Source organism: Delphinus delphis, chromosome 5, assembly GCF_949987515.2.
Source record: "Delphinus delphis chromosome 5, mDelDel1.2, whole genome shotgun sequence".
NCBI classification, from domain to species: Eukaryota; Metazoa; Chordata; class Mammalia; order Artiodactyla; family Delphinidae; genus Delphinus; species Delphinus delphis.
Genome location: NC_082687.1, coordinates 23,706,709 through 23,727,319, shown reverse-complemented (window position 1 = coordinate 23,727,319; position 20,611 = coordinate 23,706,709). Strand labels below are relative to the sequence as shown.

General features: G+C 38.3%; 1 protein-coding gene across 2 annotated transcripts in view; it reads right to left on the bottom strand.

Annotated features, from left to right (window-relative positions):
- The window catches only part of GAB1 (GRB2 associated binding protein 1), a 127,891-nt gene that overhangs the window by 4,830 nt on the left and 102,450 nt on the right, over positions 1-20,611 (bottom strand). The window contains exons 5-10 of one of the 2 annotated variants that reach the window (XM_060012090.2): positions 19,651-19,736; positions 19,157-19,460; positions 11,279-11,368; positions 9,447-9,540; positions 7,613-7,736; positions 1,927-2,049 (exon numbers count right to left, since the gene is read on the bottom strand). In XM_060012090.2, coding sequence (XP_059868073.1) covers positions 1,927-2,049; positions 7,613-7,736; positions 9,447-9,540; positions 11,279-11,368; positions 19,157-19,460; positions 19,651-19,736 — 821 coding nt within the window. The remainder of the gene's footprint in view (positions 1-1,926; positions 2,050-7,612; positions 7,737-9,446; positions 9,541-11,278; positions 11,369-19,156; positions 19,461-19,650; positions 19,737-20,611) is intronic. The other variant, XM_060012091.2, reaches the window with a different exon arrangement.

Here is a 20,611-nt window from a genome sequence, read left to right as displayed (position 1 = left end):
ACACAGCTTGCTTTTAGCTTAAGCTTGACTTTTTCAAGTCCTGAGAACAGGTACAGGTGTTTACTTTCAGAGTTAAGAAATGTTTTTTGAAAAGGAGTATTTCAAGAATGGCAGGCTACATAAAATCCAACTAGATACTCACTAACTTAAAACAAATGTAATTATTAACGCGTTGCTGGGCTCACGAGAAATTAAGGGAAATGTCCAAGGTGTGAGGGAAATGGAGGGAGCAGAGAGCTGCTAACGGGTCAAGACGGTGTCGTCTTCAGGATGAACGTCAACTGAGCAGTGCAATCAGGAGGCCTGGGTGGGAGGAATGCGGAACCCAAAACTATCCTGTTAGGATAGGGACCCTTGAAGGAAACTGAGGTAGTCCTAGGGTGGTAGCATCACCTGCTTCCTAGCAGAAGCAAATGCAATTCCTTTCTGAAGGAAATTTAGGTCTGCAGGTTTCCCACAGATATGCTTAGCAAAATAAATTCACAATAAAAATGCACGAACACACAAGGAAACAAGCCATCAGGTGTGTGAGAAACGGTAAACACAGATTCAGACCTCCAAGGACTTCAGGTATGGAAACTACTGCATAAATAGTATAAAATATGTGTATAAAATGTTTAAAGGAATTGGAAAATAAAAAATAAAAGGAATAGGATAACAAAAAAGGAGTAAGAAGCTATTCAAATCAGATAGGCATATTTGGGGGAAAAAAGCCAAGCAGAATGTCACTTCAGCAGTGAAAAATAAAATATTGAGATTAAAAATTAAACACATAGGTTAAGCAGAAGAACTGAGAAATTAGTGAACTTGGTGACAGACCTAAAGAAATTTTACACGTAAGCAAAGAAATGATAAAATAGAAAATATGGAAGAGTGGTAAAAGATAAGAAAAACAGAATGAGAAGTTCTAACTGTCTAATCAGAAACCTAAAAGGACAGAAGAAAGAGAATCGTGGAAAAACAATACTTAGGGAGATAATGATTCAGACTTTTCCATAACTGACAAAAAATATGAATCCAGAAATAAAGACTGCACAACTTCTACCAAGCAGGATAAATAAAGAAAAATCTATGTCTAGATGTCTAGACACAGTGTAGTGAACCTGCTGAACACCAAAGATATAGAAAAGATCTTAACATCAGCCAGATAGAAAAGACAGATTACCTACAAAGGAACTGCAATTAGACTGACAGCATACTTTTCACAGGAACAATGGAAGCCAGGTGACAGCAAATAGTATCTCCTATGCGTTGAGAGAAACTTACTGTCAATTAAGAATTGTGAACTCAAACTGCTCCCCCCGCAAAACCCTCAATACTCATTTTCCAGAATGAGGCAAAATAAAGACATTTCAGTTAAACAAAAACTGCAAGAATTTACCATTAACAGACTTCCATGAAAAGAACTTCTAAAGGAAGGAGGAAGGAAAATGATTAGAGAAGGAAGGTCTAAGACACAAGAAGGAATGATAAAAAAAGAAGTTGGTAAACATGTAGGGAAATGTATATAAACATTGTCTATATAGTAAGAATATTACTACTACTAATGTCTAATTTGTGAGTGTAACAACAACAAGAACAACAAAAAACTCTAAAACTTTTGGACAAAAATACCAAGAAAGTCAGAAAAGGAGTAATTTGAACTAACATCGGAAAGGGAGTGAAGACCATGATTAACTTTGGAACTTTAGAATTTAGTAAGTAAGCATTTTGATGGTAATCACTAAGAGAGTACAAAGCGTGTAACTTCCATACCATCAGAGATGAAAAAATAAATTTATCAGTCTAACACTTTTGTGATTTATGAAAAAGCATTAAGGAATAGACTTTAAATTAAACATACTAAGAAAATTCCCCCAAAGGAGACCCGATTCTTCAGGTTTCAAATGGGAGCTCAGTGTATTTATAGAATGAGGTTTCACTTACCTTACGTGGTGGCGTGGATTTCCCAGAATCTAAATCTAGATCTAGGTATTCCACTTGTTTGTCTCCTTTGGGCTTGATCATTGGGCTGTTTCCTCCATCAAGACTATTACTGCCAAAAAGATTCTGAAAGTAAAATACAACAAAATCAACTGTCAAACATTCATGAGACATACTGCCTATTACCTTGTTTGCCATCTACTCAAGCCTAAATAGTAATTTTAAGAGGACACAGCTTGAAGAAATGTCTCCTTAGAAAATTAAATAATCTTTTAGGATGGAGAAAAATAAGTAATATTTTAAAAATTGATTAAAACATAGCATAGGTAAGCAAGCTAAAAGTAGTTTGAAAAGTAAAACTTGGTTCAGACTAAGACTGGGCCATCAAGCTACAGTTAACTGCAACAGTTCTTTCTTTCCTTTTTTTTTTTTTCCCCGGCTGTGCCGCGCAGCTTAAGGAATCTTAGTTCCCTTACCAGGGATTGAACCCAGGCCCCCGACAGTGGAAGTGCCAAGTCCTAACCACTAGACCGCCAGGGAATTCCCAGTTGGAATAGTCTAACTCAATGCTATTAAAATGATATTTTAAAATGATATCTGTTCTCAATAACACTATTAAAATGATATCTGTTCTCAATAACATTCTTTAACTATAGGATCCTTACAGTCCATGCTTTCAAATGAAATTTTTTTAGGGATCGACCAAGATGGCGGAGTAGAAAGACCCTGAGCTCACCTCTCAAATTAAAAAAAACTTTAAAGTTCTATATTTGAGTTAAAGGCTTTCACACTAAAATCAATTTAGAATAAGTATGGTAGCTAAGGGCTATGCATACTGACTCCATTTATAAAGTCTGTTTTGTTTCAACTGCCTGGAATTTTTACCACTTAATTTTCTGTCTTCTTATCTTTTCTGTTCTAATAGGAACTGTAGAACAGAAGGACTCCTCTCTAAGAAAAGAAAAAGAAAAAAGGAAGGGAGAGGACAGCAATGAACAACAAGAATGAAAAAGCTTGAGGCAGAAAAATGAAAAAGAAATAGGTTATTAGGAACATGAAGATCAATGCTAAATAAAAAGGAAAGGACGACGTGAACTTATGTCCCTACATGCACCTGCTACTCTGATCATGACAGTCTTCAAATGTGCTCCAACAAATGACTTGTTTCCACGCCTTGCTGCTTTTAACCTCACCTGGGAATGTTCCTGACTTCTCAGGACACTACATATTCATTAGGGACTTTCATCCCTGTGGCTTCTATCACATAGGTATTATTGTTCACATGTTAGCTTATACTTTTGAAGAAAACCGTAACGATGTAATCAACTTGACAATTTTATACTTGTTAGGATGAACAACGTGATTTGGAAACTGCATAAATCTGGTTCTGCTGATTCTTTCATATTGCTACTCCATTCTGTTTGGGTTAAACAGACTAAGCTGTGACTTAGGGAAAGGACAATTGCTAGGAAAACACTGAGTTTACTCTTGGTGAGGGGGACATGGTCTGGGTCGCATGTACTCAGATGCAGCAGGTGTGCCGTCTACTGTATATCCTACATACTGCATGCGGCATGTGTATGCAGCAGACAACCTGCGCTACTGAATGTGATGGCCCTATTTGTAGGAACAGATTTTTAAACCAAATTTATCAACTACCGCTAATAAAACATTAAAAAAATATTGACAGTAACATGTAGGGCACAAAAAATGTAAGCAAGTGTCAGTGCTCAATTAGTACAAATAGCTATCCCCTCCCCCCTCTTTCTTCTAATTCATGAAAAAACTGAAATTTTTTTCTGCAAATGACTCTATATTTCATTCTCACATAAAAAAAAACAAGCCAGATTGCATGGTGTGTGTGTGTGTGTGTGTGTGTGTGTGTGTGCGCGTGTGTAAAATTTTGTATTCAAATGTAATGACACAGCCCATACCTGAAATTTCCCTAATTGGAAACATCTAGAATTATTCACGGTGTTGTAGGCTACGAAAGAAGCCCTTGAGTTCATATGATGTACACATTTAATCTCAGTAAGCTGTTCTTAAAGAGAATTTCTCAGAATTGCTAGTTCGACTGTACTCTAATTACTAGGACTGGAAATGTTTTCATCTTCAAGTATTGTTAAAATGTGTGTCCCTCCAAAAAGTCTATTTGCTCTTGATCTAATCTAATCTCAACTGGGAACAGCCTGTCTCTGCATTCTAGGCTTTAACCCAGTGTTTTCCCAAAACAGTTTAGAAAAACCCTAAGATTCGAAGAGTTATTATGAAGTGTTCTGTGAATTAAAAGAAAAAATATAGTAGTACTTTGTTTTTCTAAAATTCTTGAAAAAAATATATAAAATTATTGAACATACTTTTGATGTTGTTACAAACAATATATATGTCTTTAGTAATGATGTACTGTCACTTGAATTTCAGGCGTCACATTAAGGGTTCATTTCACGAATGCTTGACTTTGGATGTTTGTATAAAAAACAGGCAGCATCACCAATTCACTTTCATTAGACACTGCCTGCTCCATGATCACCAGTATAGGAAACAGACTGTGCTTCAACATTTCAATGTACAGAATTTAATTTTCATTGTCCCTATAAACCAGATTTGATCCAATCCTGTTTCAACTTCTCCAAGACTAATTTTTTACCGACTTCATCAACCTGAGCATATGTTAGACCTTGTGAACTTCTATGGTTCTCCACTGATACACTAAATTCCAAGAGGTGTGGGAAATATTGCTGTAACTATTACATTCATTCCTAAGGAAAAGTTGTTTGGACTAAGATGAGCCCTTGCAGTTGGTGGCATAAGATGGAAACGGCACAGCTGACTTTTCTATTGTGAATGGCAGATGGATATTTTCACTTGGGACATTTTTGCTTATTTCTAACCCTTAGGGCCTCAGTACCTTAGAAATTCACTATCTGGTGGTTATTTAGACACCTCTACTGTGCAGGTAAAATTACCTTTCTGGCTTAGTGTTATACTATATAAAAGAACAATTTTATATCTTCCTTTCCTTTGACTTTCTGATTGTAACAGATTTTTTCTATATTTTTCCCTTCACCTAACACCTACTCATGACAAATCATACTTTCAAACTTTCCTATTACAGGTCCTTTCCAATATTTTTATGTTTATTTACTATTTTGGGCAAAATAAAAGATTCTGTAGTATCTCAGAAAAGAATTACTTTTGTAATAAAAAAATTCATTTAACCACCTAAAGATGAAAATTGAGGGTAACATGTACTCCAAGGCAGCACTGAGGATTTACTTAGATTTTTTTTTTGCGGTACGCGGGCCTCTCACTGCTGTGGCCCCTCCCGCTGTGGAGCACAGGCTCCGGATGCGCAGGCCCAGCGGCCATGGCTCACGGGCCCAGCCGCTCCGCGGCACAAGGGATCCTCCCGGACCGGGGCACGAACCCGCAGCCCCTGCATCGGCAGGCGGACCCTCAACCACTGCGCCACCAGGGAAGCCCTACTTAGTCTCTTACTAGAGTCTGTTTACTATAATGAAGAAAAAAAATTAAGTTAATAAAAATAATAAAACACTACTCATCAAATGGAAAAATTACAAACCCAGAAGTGAAAGTCAGTTAATAAAAATTGTCCTACCTTGAAACATTAGTGAAAATGTTATTGATATAGTTCGTTTATATTCTAATTCAGGATTGACATAAATATTTTAAATTATCTTATTCATTTTTGAATACTTTATGAATTTGATAATATTTTACAGTTAATTAGATCAAGCATCAAATCAGGCTTTTCAAATCACTTAATTTTGTTCCCTGACAAATGGTCATGAGAAATCTGTTTCTGCCTAAATTAAAAGACATAAATTCAATGAAAAAATAGGGCTTTATATATTGAATCTCTGAACAGAATTGTTTTAAAGAAAATAAAGTCACTAAAATGTCATTCATGCCAAATTTTGACATTAGATATTTGCTTATCATATGCTGCCTGGTTGTGCCCCATGATCTGTTCTCCCCTTTCCACCGGGAAGGGGGTTTTTAGCCAGGCCCACTGTCCCTCGGTACAAAAGCTACGGTTTCCAGTCCCTTTCGTGTTTATGTGGCCAGAGGCTAAGTCCTGGTCAACAGTTTGAACTCAGCAGTTTCTGGGAACCTTCTCTATGTGGCAATTGGGCTGCATCCTTTGCTTCTTCTTCCTTCCCTCCATTCTGCAGCCTGGAATGTGAATCTGCTGGCTGGAGCATCATCTTGTTCTATTGAGCCTGTGAGCCAGACGCAGGGGACAGCAGTCTGGAGAGCGGCAAGGGGCAAGGATCCCCGAGGGCTTCTGGAACAAAAAGCTGCCACAACAACCACGGACTGACTCTCTGGAATTCTACATGAGAAAGAAATAAACGTCTGCCTTAAGGCCTTGTTATTTGCTTATTTTCTGTTACTCAGAGGGGATCCTAATGCCAACTGATACACTTATCTACTAAAAAGCAAATAACAGAGCAAGCAGTGTCTCTGGTTTGAGGGAAAGCAAAAGGAAAAGATTTTTAAAAAATTAAAATTGGCTTGTATTTTCAAACATCTGAAGTATTTTCTGGCAACTACCTGATTTCTGGGGAACATAATGCTTGCTACTATTACAAAATTCTTGGGCCTTGGGGTAATAACAGTCAGTCTGAAGTAAATCAGGTTTTAACAGGTCTTCTTTGATCTTTAAGCCCTACCTAAGGATGTACTACTGAAAGGTTATTAAAAACCCTCGGCATAAGACTGTTTCACTCTGAGTGCGCTGACGTGGGTCTGGAGAAATGCATTATAAAATGCTTCCAGTAAAAAGTTTTTTGAATAGTTTCAAAAGTGAAGTACATCTTAAAAGAAATATAACTGGAAAATTTTGTGATTTTTTTTTTTTTTTTTTCCCGCTATGCGGGCCTCTCACTGTTGTGGCCTCTCCCGCTGCGGAGCACAGGCTCCAGACGTGCAGGCCCAGCGGCCATGGCTCACGGGCCCAGCCGCTCCGAGGCATGTGGGATCTTCCCGGACTGGGGCACGAACCCATGTCCCCTGCATCGGCAGGCGGACTCTCAACCACTGCACCACCAGGGAAGCCCAAATTTTGTGATTTTTAACTAACTTGTATCTGCTTTATAGATATTAATATTACACTTTGACCCTTTATTGGTTTTAGACTTGATGATGCTGTTTTTCAAAAGCATTTTTATATAAAGTTTTTTTTTTTAATTTTTAAAATTTATTTTATTTTTGGCTGCGTTGGGTCTTCATTGCTGCGTGCGGGCTTTCTCTAGTTGCGGGGTGAGCTGGGGGTACTCTTTGTTGTGGTGCACGGGCTTCTGATTGCAGTGGCTTCTCTTGTTGCAGAGCACGGGCTCTAGGCGCGTGGGCTTCAGCAGTTGTGGCACACGGGCTCTAGAGCGCAGGCTCAGTAGTTGTGGCGCATGGGCTCAGTTGCTCCACCCATGTAGGATCTTCCCGGACCAGGGCTCAAACCTGTGTCCCCTGCATTGGCAGGCGGATTCTTAACCACTGCGCCACCAGGGAAGCCCCCAAAAGCATTTTTAAAAAATTGTCTTTTATCCTTTTTCCTTAAGTAAAGAAAGATGGAAGGGTAAGGTGTATGGACTGGAAGAAAGGTCTAGTGTGAATGATTCAGAAGGGCTGCTCAGGAAGAGAGACGTTAAGAGAAGATTCTACTTACTGAGTCTTCACTGGACAGGTTTGGGTTCATGGGAACATAATTCTCTTCACTGTCATGTGAGTCGCTGCTTGAAGTTGTGCTGTGCACTGAATCCGGCCGGGGAGACATGGGAAACCTGGAGGAGCTGATTACAGAGATGACCATCACAAACACACACCCTGACCAAAATTTCTCAATTTGCTTTGAAAGTAAAAATGAGTGATAGTATACATTCTTCCAGAACCATTTATGCTCACAATCATTTATTGTACGCATTTATTACTGTACAATTTATCACACACATTCAAATGCACAACTAATATTTATAACTATTTGTAAAGGGATATCTTCTTTTTGAAAAAATTTTTGATTTTTTTACACAATTCTGAAAGGTTACTTTCCATTTACGGTTATTACAAACTATTGGCTCTATTCCCCGTGTTGTACAATATATCCTTGAGCCTATCTTACACCCAAGATGAGCTCCCACTTATCTCGTAGTGGGAGGTAGTTTGTACCTCCCGCTTCCCCACCCTATTTCCAGCCCCCCCCCACCCCGTCACTGGTAACCACTAGCTTGTTCTCTATGTCTTCAAGTCTGCTTCTGTAAAGGGATATCTCTGAGCATCAAAGTACCTTCTGCAGGATCAAGAAGATGTGGCACATATATACAATGGAATATTACTCAGCCATAAAAAGAAACGAAATTGAGTTATTGGTAGTGAGGTGGATGGACCTAGAGTCTGTCATACAGAGTGAAGTAAGTCAGAAAGAGAAAGACAAATACTGTATGCTAACACATATATATGGAATCTAAAAAAAAAAAAAAAGTCATGAAGAACCTAGGGGCAAGGCGGGAATAAAGACACAGACCTACTAGAGCATGGACTTGAGGACACGGGGAGGGGGAAGGGTAAGCTGGGACGAAGTGAGAGAGTGGCATGGACATATATACACTACCAAATGTAAAATAGATAGCTAGTGGGAAGCAGTGCATAGAACAGGGAGATCAGCTCGGTGCTTTGTGACCACCTAGAGGGGTGGGATAGGGAGGGTGGGAGGGAGACGCAAGAGGGAGGAGATATGGGGATATATGTATAACTGATTCACTTTGTTATACAGCAGAAACTAACACACCATTGTAAAGCAATTATACTGCAATAAAGATGTTTAAAAAAAACAACAACAAAGTACCTTCTGCAGAACAACGAAAAAAGTATTGCTAGTGATGTGGAGGATAAGTAGAAAGACACAGATATGAAAAGGAAGATTTAAGAATTACTATTTAAAAAAACATATATATATACACATACACACACACACACACATATATTCACACACGTACACATTCAACACAGGTTTGTAACTACAAACATTCTTTTCATTTCCACATATACATTTAAATGAATCTCCATTAAATAATCCCTACAAGAAACTACTGTATTTTCCAGAGCAGTAGTTCTCAGAAATTTCTAGCCTCATGAATCTTTCACACTCTTAAAATTTATTGAGAACCCCAAGGAACTTTGGTTTTTATGGGTGATATCTACTGATATTTACCACATTACCTATAATAGAAAAAAATTTAAAAAGACAAGTGTACACAAACACATACACTATTAGCTGTCACAACGATATCGTCCAACATTATGCCACCTCTGGAAAACTCCAGTGTACACTCATGAGAGAAGGAGAGTGGAAAAGCAAATGACATCTTAGTATATTGATGAAAATAGTTCTGACTTCACAGAACCCCAAAAAGGGAGGCTCCCCAGACCATCCTTTGGGAACCACTGTTCTAGTTACTCTCCATTATGATGCACAATCAAGCTAAGTATTTTAAACAAAGACTTACTCTCGAGCAAAACTCCTCGTGATGGGAGATCTTACTGGGGCTTGTAATTCTTCCCATTCTGGCAAAGGTTTTATTTCTAAAGGTGCTGGCTTGACTGAAACAAAAAAGAAAAAAAAAAGAGACTTTAGCATACAGAAATTTGGAAAACAAAACAAGACCCTCTTTCTACATCTGTATTTATACATTATAGCCACTGTACACCTAGGACCAGCTTAGTTTCACACATGAAAAGAAGCACACTGATGTTATGTGATTTTTCCAAGGTCACACAGCTAAAAAATTAGTGGCAAAAGCTAAATCAGATAATGTTTCCTGACTGTTGACTGAAAGTCTAAATAAAACTTTATTATTACAACATGCTGCTTCTTAAGTACATATTTTATGAATATAAACGATGAGAACAAGAAAGAGTAATGTGACCCAATTCCTTCATAGTTACTTGATTTGTACTTTTCATTATTTCCTTATTTTATTTTTTTCACTAATTTTATCCTCAAACACGGACATTTAATTTTCTATGTAAAAACAGTCCTCGTCATCAACATTGAAGCATCATTTATACAACTATACATATAAAATGATGTTTAGGAAGCAATAAACACAAAACTTCGCTAAAACCAAAAACTGACAAAAAGAATTAATAACCAAATCTTTTAAATTAATTCAGGCCCAGTCTGGAACCAAATAAAACAAAGCAATAATTATATCTTTATACTCAAACTCTGCTCTGAGAAAAGGCCACAATTTAACAACTGTCTCAAATTTTTAGCTTAATTTAACCAACAACATCCTTTAACAAATTAAGTAAAAATAAATGCTAATGTTCCTATTAGCTTTATTTATAAGTTGTCTTTTCTTATTTACCCTATTATTGCAGTGGACAATTAATTACTCTGCCAGTATATATTCCACAGAGCTCTTCGCCCTTAAAGTAAGACTCAGTTTTCAGAAATTCATGACATGAGCAAAAGAACTTCAACAATATTATTTGTTAATATTCATTATATTTTAGGATACTATTTAAACATATTAGGTAAATATTTTAGTTACACGTCATCCTGCCACTCTAAAGAAAAAGTCTTCATTTTTTCCAGGCATCCCTCCTCTAGTCTTTGTGCATATATGTGTACATTGAATCAACCAAGTTATAATTACCTTCCAACTATAAAATAGGTAGTCATTTTAAAGGATTATGTAGATTCTCTGGGGTTTATGCCGAAGTATTTTTGGCAACTCAAATACAAAAAAATTCAATGAGATTTTCTGAAGGCTACGTTGATTTAAGTTTGAGTTAAAATAATTTTGCTCACCTATACACTTAAAATGGACATGTACAGAATGCTGTGCTCACTTGCAAGTATTTCTTTAACTCTGATGTTTTCACTTTTTTTAAAACACAGAGGCTAAGAGCTGCTTAGCTGTCAAATTCCAAGTAATGGCATAAAATAATGAATCCATGGAAATGATTATATATTGTCTCAGAACAGAATATATACATTATACATAAGTACAGGAGACAACTGGAACTCACAAGCATCTCACAAGCTTAAAGAAAACACTCTATTGATGTCTAAAAGGTTAAAAGAATAATGCAAAAGGAAAAGACTGAATATCATATATTATCAAATATTTAACATGCTGCTGTTAATGGCATAACAAATATACTCGCTGTATATTATGGGAAGCATTCCCTTTAGAAATTACGCGCTGGGAAGTTTTATTTACAACAAAGTAGTATTTAAGGCTCTTCTCCTTTACTTTTAAAGGAAACAACATCACAGAATACATAAATTCCCAACACCCCATCCAGCATGCGGTGCTAAAGTACATACCCTTTCTTCTTGTAGCAAAGTCACCTATGGTTTGTGAATCAGTTCGCTCTAAACCATGGGGTTTGGGTCTTAAAATTTTAGGACTTTGACCTAATTGGTAAAAAGAAGACTCTCTTAATATAATGTTATTTTTTTAATTGGAAAAAAAATGGATTCTGTAAAAAAGCAACAGAGCCCTGAGCAGACATGTTACATCTCAAAAGCATAAACAAAAGTTTGTTTGTGGAGACTATTTCAGTCTGGCTATGCATATCATTCATGCTCAATACCATGGGAACGCCGAAGCTGCATGCAACAACGTAATAAGCAAACTGTTATAAAAGATGGTAGGGTTTTAGTGGCATAACTTCTTGGTTAGTTGTTACCTTTATTTGGAGGAAGAGAGGAAGAACATGTGTCATGTTAGTTACTCTTCTAACATGCCTTAGAAAACTGGATCCAATAAAAAATTATAAAACCTCTCAGTCAGATCGCAAGTACATCTTTTCTTTGAAGTCTGGTGTCTCATACGAAAGTACCAAGGCCTACTTTCTTAACTTGATGGAGGTGTTTTAAAAACCTTAATCTGACTACTCCTTCACCACCTGAAAGCGCCCTTCTAGAGAAGTTCTATTGATACAATGTCTGCTACTCCAAAGTCAAAACCAAGACCAGCATTTCTTTTCCCTGAACACTCAGTGGTTGCCCCCGTGACACCATTTTGCAAGGATTAGATGTCTAGATTCTGGAACTGCTGACTGTCTAGCTTTAATTTGAGAATTGGAAAGTATAAATTCAGTTGCCATCTTTTTTTTTTTTTTTTTTCGTTTAATCTCTGTTATGTACTAGTACTGCTGAAAAGCCTTAAGAAAAGTACAGGTTTAATACCCAGCAGCTGGCCTCATACTTTTTCCCACTGGAAGCCTGGATGCCAGAGTAGCAATATCATTTCAATCAGGAATTTAAACTACTTCATTCTCAATGGCACCAAATTCTCTTTTTCCTTGGCATGTACAAAACTGAGTTGACATCTATTAGATGGAAAATAATATTAGAGTTCGCTGATTTAATGCTGATCTCTAGCACCTTATTGACCAAAATCTACAAGTTCTGGAAAATGTGATTTTCTAGCTTATAAAACATGAAAATTTCCTAACTCTCTCAAGTACTCTCAAGGGTACTCCTTGGCACTCTTCACAGAAAGATACCGTATTAAGTGAATTTTTTAATAGTGCATTTATAAAATTTCCATGTATTTTCTACTCCATGCAAAACTTAAGCCTGAGTTTAGGACAAACGCCTCAAGGTGAAAATGTTGCCTTGAATTGAACCCAGTCGCTCAGGCATTTTGGTAGCTTCATTTCTTTGTTATTTTTACTGCCTGGCTCAATTTGACATTTATGCTCCAGACAGAAATGAAAGTGATACTCAAATGATGGCTCAGTATTACTTATGAGGAGAGAAAGGAAAAAAAGTCCAAGGTGTATGTACTTCTCCTCTGCTGCCTAGAGGCAAATACTGGAATGCTTCTCTAATTACTTAAGTGCCACAATAAAGGGTATGAGATAAGACTAAAGCAGAGGCAGCAAATGAACCAACTCCGGGGATACACTGATTCTCAAATTCTAAGAGTCAACAGTGTTAAATAACTCACTTGAGCCTCAGCTTTTAAATCCAAGACAGTTACAAGGAGGCTTCAGCTAGATTAGGTTTGAACAAAGAAAGCGACATGACGCATTTCTTTAGCAAAGAGCACCCCATTGTGCTTTAACCCTCAGGGGTTAAAACAATCTCACCCGGGGCTGTCAATCTCTGGATCATGTGATCTGCTCCCTCATTAGGAGCACAACTTGGTAAATCTTAACCTCTGGTTCAGATCTCCCCTAAGATCCTTATTGGCATACCTACAAAGTCACCCCACATGGAGGTTCTGTAGGCTTTCACACTGCATGTTCGAAATGGAATTTATCTTCTGGGACCCACCACACCTGCTTTGTTTCCTCTGTCTGCAGTGGCCATAGCAGATCTCTTAAGAGTTACTCTAGATTCCACGTTCTCTCTGATTTCCCTTTATCAATTTTACTTTCTATTTATAATGGCAATCGTTTGTTTTCATTTATCCAAGAAAATTAAAGAATCTGTAAGTCTGAAGTCCTGGCTTCCTTTTTTTAATGTGCACTGCACGTACCTGGTTTGTTTTTCTGAAAGTGAACTCACACGGTATGGCTAAATGACCTCCACTTACACTCCAAGTGGCCTCCAAACTTGTAAAAATCACTCACTCTAGGTCCCCAAGTGGAGGCAGCTATTTCGAGTCAGGACAGGGACTTTTGTTATGCCTTCCTGTCTGATCATCTCTAAAGCAAGGCGTCAAGAACCCTAGGTTTGGAACACCGGGCAAAGCACTCTTTAAAGAAGATGCTGAAAAAAAGTGTGATTTTATAACAGTTTGCATTAAAAAATACCATTTTTCCCCTATGGTATCCTTAAATCTTAGAATGAGCTTTCTAGGGGCCGACCTGATTATGTTACTTGCCTACATAAAACCCTTTAATGGTGTTCTCAGAATAAAGCCCAAACTCATTAGCATGGATTATAAAACCCCCAGGAGCTGGCACCTGCCAGGCATTTGGCATTCGTTCCTGCATTCATACTTTCCTCCCTCCCACCCAAGACTGAGCCAGTCCCCTCTTTTTAAAGGATCTGGGTATGCTGTTTATTCTGATAGAAGATCCTCTATCATCATTTCATTGCCACTCACCCTCTGAGATTCTCCTCAGAGGAGACAGCCTGCAGGGCCAAGAGCTAACCTCAACCACAAGCCCCCTTCTGTGCTAATTATGATAATGTGTTTACTTTTCCACTTTCCCACTAAATGGGAGCTTCTTTAGAGAAGCCACCTGTCCTTCCTTGGGTTTCCAGACCCCAGACCTATCAGAGGGTACATCCTATAACTGGGAGGCCCTTCAATCTGTTTTGATGAGCTGCGGTTCTCTTAAAGCTTAATCTGATGGTGGTGTTTAATCTGATCAATGTCATAACTTTGTGTTTGCCTTTGAAGGAAAAAAAAGAAAAAAAGCAACTGAATGTTGTTTCAAAAGTTGATCATTCCAGATATGGTCAAGGCAGTCATACGAGGTCATGCTTCAAAGAAGCAGATGCAGTCCTTTTTGAAAAGTCCATACACGATTATTATTTTAATAGGTATTGCTTACATAAATTCAACTCAAAGTGGAAAATTTATTTTCTCTATCATTATAGGTCTAACTTAGCCTAAATTATTCACTTATCTGAAGTTTCACAGATGATGCTACTATTTCCAGTAGGCATCTCAGAAATCAAGAAAGAAGAAAAATAATTCACAACATTATTATCCTCTGCTAATTCCAAGGAGTAATCAAGGTAGCACACTGAAAAACTTTTACACTTGTTTGAATAGTCTCATTGTATAAAGGGGACTATAATAATGACAATTATATTGGAAGGTCAGGAATATTTGGGTAAAAAAACCCGCACGTAGAGGCTGTGCTGTAAAAACGTACTCTGTACTCATTTCCTTTAAACTGTAACCACCAACCCAAAAAATCTGACTTGAGAGTCAAACTTTAATACTTGTTTATTAAAATCTAGCTATATTTACTGGTATCATTTATCCATCTTCCAAACATTTATTATAGTATAAAAGTAGTTTTTCAAAAGCATGTTAATTTTATTATTTTTTTTTTGGCGGTACGTGGGCCTCTCACTGTTGTGGCCTCTCCCATTGCGGAGCACAGGCTCTGGACGCGCAAGCTCAGCGGCCACGGCTCACGGGCCCAGCCGCTCCGCAGCATGTGGGATCTTCCCGGACCGGGGCATGAACCCGTGGTCCCTTGCATCGGCAGGCGGACTCTCAACCACTGCGCCACCAGGGAAGCCCAAAAGCATGTTAATTTTTAATCGCTTTCAAAAAACTTCTTTAGAAGCTCTCTTGAGCAAATATTTATAGCAAAGATACCAAAAAGATCCACCTAGGGAAGCTCCTCGATTGGTTTTCTGGATCCTTCCTATAGCAAAGCGAAGATCCAGCAGGACCTGAAGATATTTTAACCAAATGAACATACGAAAACACCAGAAGTAACCTCGCACTGCTTTTTTAAAACCAATGCAATAACTAATGGTCAGATCTACTGCAGAAAGCCATGAATGGACAAAGCCAAACAAAACAAAATATAAAGACCGTATATCTGAGGCTTGAACAGCTGCTATATCACGTTAGAAAGAGAGTGAATGGGCCCAGTTAAATGCACAGATGAAATCTGGTAGATTTATGCAAGGACTTACTTTAAGAGAAATCACAATATCTTATAGAAATGTCCCAAACTTTACAAAGTTGCTTTTCCATTAAAATATAAAAGTTTCAGTTGAAGTAATCAAAACAGAATTTGTCCTGCATTTCCAATGACTCATCTGCCTACCTAATATTTAACACAGTACATGTAAATTATGATTTTCTCCTCTGTTAATATACACAAGATACGGTTCAGGACAAATACTATTGTGACAGAAATAGTATGGGTGAAAATATAGCTACCACAGTTGGGTGACTGGGTAAAGTGTCCATGAAAATACATTGAATGTAAGTGTTTAAAACATGCACGTATTTCTGCAGCTTCAATTACTCAGAAGTATTTGAAAAACTCATGCGTACTACTAACTACAGCAGCTGACATCTATAATTGGGGGTATAAACAAGACTAGAATGTCACTCATTTATTGTAGACCCTTCCCAAGAAGACGATCACAGAAATCAGTTATACTGGGTGTTGAGTTAGTTATATTGAGTTTTAGAACTAATCAAGCCATATTTTATAGAATAAGGTTTGCTTATTATGAGGTTTAGTTAATAAGAGATACTAGAACAATAGACAGACTCATGTATCTGATGTCACAAAATTTGAAATGAAAACAGACTCATCAGATGCGAGCACCATGAGAAGAATTTCAGGACGAAATAAGACATCTGTTTTACGGTTTAAGTTTTTATGGATAAACTTTGCTCCAAGATCTGAATTTGGGTTTTAAAATGTTTTTCTCGAATAGCTATAACTTTCTAAAGTGACTTGACAAAGTTTGCCTTGCAATATTAGATACTTTCTCATGCCTTCTCTTGTATCATTTATTTTAAAAAGTAGAGGAATAAGAAAAGCAACCCACCCCCTTTTTTTTTTTTTATAACTAAGACTTTAAGTAACTTCTTTACTGTTTTGCTAAACCTATTATTCTCCTTGAATTTGCCAAAAACTATGTGGAAATTTTATTCTGGGTGCTTTTTCAGTTCATTTTGTATCTAAGCAATGATACCAAATCAGTAATCTGGCCCATGAGCTCAAGATTGTCTTTCAATAGCTCAGTTAATTTTTTAAAGACTAAACAGAATCTCCAAAAGTAACCAAGGAACCTACTTTGTTCTGTTCTACAGTAGGGTCGCCATTGGTTGGTTTAGAGGACTAGGACAGTCTCTCATGTACTAGAATATATAGTACTTTCACTATATATTTACATAGGGAGGTTTAATTATGCAATATACATGATGTATAATACACATGCCATTTTATTATGCTGCCTACGTAAAATAACATATACTACAATATGGGGGTACGTGAACTCTGTCAGACCTAGATGATACTAAAAGCATTTCATTACGATCCTAAAACTTTCCAACATGTAAATAGGGACCTTTTCTGATTCTGCATTGCGCTTACCACGTGAAACCATTAACTGTGAAATATACTGGGAATTTTCAAACTGTGTTAAGCAGATCCTGAAGGGAGGAAGGAGAGGCAGGGGAGCAAAGCCGCAAGGACTCAGAGCTCCATGCATCACCCACAGCACACCATGACCATATTTATGTGGGGACCTCAAGATATAAAACGGTTACGTTTGGTGTCAAAAACTAGCGATCTGCTGCCAACATGCGTTAATTACAGGAAAAGAAGGAGAGAACCAGTTTCACATTAAAATGAGGGTTTCGATGTTTCACGGACTTCCTGACACTTGTATCTTAATCCTTCCACCCTCTGTGGGCTCAATTATAAACCTATACATGTCCAAACATACTTTTGTGTGTTGTATGCAAAGAAGAAAATGACGAGGGATGTCTAAATAGATTTAAAAACAAATGAGGACCAAGAGAAACAAAAGGAAAAGTTATCACCTAAAAAGCCTGGGATGCTCACACTGTTTCTAAAATAGCCAGCCCTGATCATGGCTCTGCTGCTGGGGCCTCTGGGGTGACCGGGGGTGCGACCATCCTTCCAGCTATCCGAGCAAAGGTGAGCCCTTGACCCAACAGCAACCAACACGTGGGCTCGCCTGCAATCTACAATCTGTCTTGTGGCCTGATGTGGACAGACAAAGGAGACCAATCAAACTTTCGCTGAGCGATCTGGAGTGAGTCAATAATGAACAAGGCAATTAGCAGCAGGTGTGGAAGCTGGGAGGGCCCATAAAAAGGAGGCACGGGGCGGAATCGGGGCCACGCAGGGGCATCAGAGGCCAAAGCTCTCTGACAGCAGAAAGCCAGAAAGTAGAGGATGCAGCGTAAAAGAAAACAGGAAAGAAGGAAAGAATGTGAGGGAGAGCAAAGCAGGATCAAAGAGTTTCCAGAGGACAGAAATGCAGGGAGAGCAGGACAAAGTGACAGCCTCCTAGGAGTGTCTCAGTTGCCGCTAACGTTCTCTTTTCATTTACTTTCTTAAAAGCAAAACAAAACAAAACTCATTTTCTTAAGATACTCTGAGTCTCAGTCTCTGTCCCCCACACTGGGAACTTAATTAGAATGACTATTAATGATCCAAGCCCAGGTTAATGAGAAATTGACACAAACATCACATGCTTTTTAAAAACAGCTACATAGAGCATACGAGACTCTTCAAATGTGCTGAATTCCCCAGAAATTGTGCCACGCATCTCACAGCCGATACACTAACTTACTTGGTTGTTGAGATTCAATCACACTTGCAGCCTGCGGCAACACAGCTGGCTGGCTGGGGTTTAACCACTTGAACCCAAATTTCAAAAATTTGGGTACATATTACCAGACTGGCTGAAAAGTTTCTTTTACACTGAGTTCTTAACCAACCATGCCACCTTAGACTTTAATGTTACTTATGAAGGCCAGTATGAAAGAATAGACTAGAAGCATTTGTTTACACCCCAGCAAAGGCAGAATCATTTTTAAAAAGTTGTTATATGCACAGAATGCAAAGAGTATACAAGCAACCTTACTGATTTTAAAGAATCATGGCAAGTGCACTAATAATCTCAAGTCTGATTTGATATTAAATACTCTGGAGGAGAGGTTACAAAAGACCAGCCAAAGACCATATCTAGCTTGTAAAAGTCTGTGGTACGGTCTGCAATGTTTTGTTTTTTTTTTAAATAATTAAACTAGCTGGTAGAACTTAAAAATCAAAAGAAAATACATATAAAAACCCCCCAATTTTTGACTTCTTTTGATAATCAGAAGATTTTCCTCTAGGGGGCCCATGTTAGCTTCACAAGTCCACAAAGGATTGTAGCCAGGCAGTAATTAGTGACTCCATTTGGCCGGGCCAAGGGCATTCCAGTCTCTCCTAATTATCTCCTGTTGCTTGCCAATCCTTGTGAATAGTTTAGTTTGTAACCTCTGCTCCAGAGATAGGAGTCTTAAAAAAATTTCACCTGGGCATCAACATATGACATAATAATTATTAATCTATACACAGCACTACTACTTTACTTAAACAAGCTGGTAACTTAGGTAATATGAAATACTTCTGAATTTCTAGTCCCGATTCTGTTTTGGATTTAACGACAGTTAAATGCAGATCTCAGCTGGCAACCCCCGGCCCTTTTACCATGCCACGCTCTCCTTACCTTTTCTGTCTGGCTTGAGGTTCCGATCCACGGGGGGTGGTTCACAGTCTGCAACAGGAACTGGCCTTCTAGGGGGGGTCTTCGGGCTGGACCTGAAGCCCATATGAGCGGGAGGAGGCACTTGCATTCCAAATGAAGAAAAATCAAATGTCCCGGGAGTCATTGGCACATAATTTGCTTCCTGAATTGGTTCCGTGAAACTGCTGGAATGTTGTCGTGGAGGAGAGTTGGGATTCATGGGGACATAATTTTCATCCAGTTCTTCGCTTGATACACTCCCCACTGTCAATACATTTTTGATTTTCTAAAACACACATACATTTCTTTTAATAAAGAAGAACTACTGTCAAACAGGAAAACACAATTGTAAGTTATGCCTATTCACGTGGATCTGAAGGGACTTTTTTTCAGGATCTCATTTAGTCTCAGGGTCCTAAGTGCGAAGGTTTTGACAATGAAATACACTTGATGATGCCAAGGTCAACTATACTTACAAAGTGGTTGTGGAAGCCTTCGAGTGAACTAGATCTATCAGTTGGAAATGTTCGTGGAATATCATAGCAGTCTTGAGAACTAGCATCTAAAACAGAGAACAAACTATCAATATTTCTCCCCATCTTTGCCAGTTCCCAGAGTAATCAGGAATGACCTTCTCTCTCTCTCTTCATATATGCATGCATGCACACACACAGATCTTAAAAAGGATGCTCACAGAATAACATCTTGAATTGAAACATTAAGCCACTAGAAAATGCAGACATTTATTCATATGCTAACCAGTAGCAGTATTTTTTTTTTTTGCGGTACACAGGCCTCTCACTGTTGTGGCCTCTCCCGCTGCGGAGCACAGGCTCCGGACGTGCAGGCCCAGCGGCCATGGCTCACAGGCCCAGCCGCTCCGTGGCATGTGGGATCTTCCTGGACCAGGGCACGAACCCATGTCCCCTATATCAGGAGGCAGACTCTCAACCACTGCGCCACCAGGGAAGCCCCAGTACCAGTATTTGATTATGACAGTGAGATGGGTTATTTAAAGATGGAGAAAAGAAATACTTCTGTTTTCTTATCTTTTGCACCCTTGGGTATAACTTATATCTCACTAACTTATAACCACCTCAAGATACATTACAGCCATTTCGAGAAAGAAGTTAGAAATTGGTGTTGAATGGCTAAATAAGTATTGACATAAGTACCATCCACAAGGCATCAAATCTTTAACTTCTTTAGAACAGCTGGATAACTCTACCACAAAATCTAGAAGTGTCAGATGTAGTTTTTAGGGTGGGTGCCTTTTAAACTTGGGCTTTTTATTTTCAGGACTTTAGGACCCTCAGAGGCTAACCCAGACTCAATTTTTCTCCTCTCAAAGTCTATAACTTTTGGCAGGCTCTAGGAAGATGGTACAGGAGTCAGTGAAGTGGCTAAGGGGTAAGGGGAGAGAAGATTCAGAGCTTT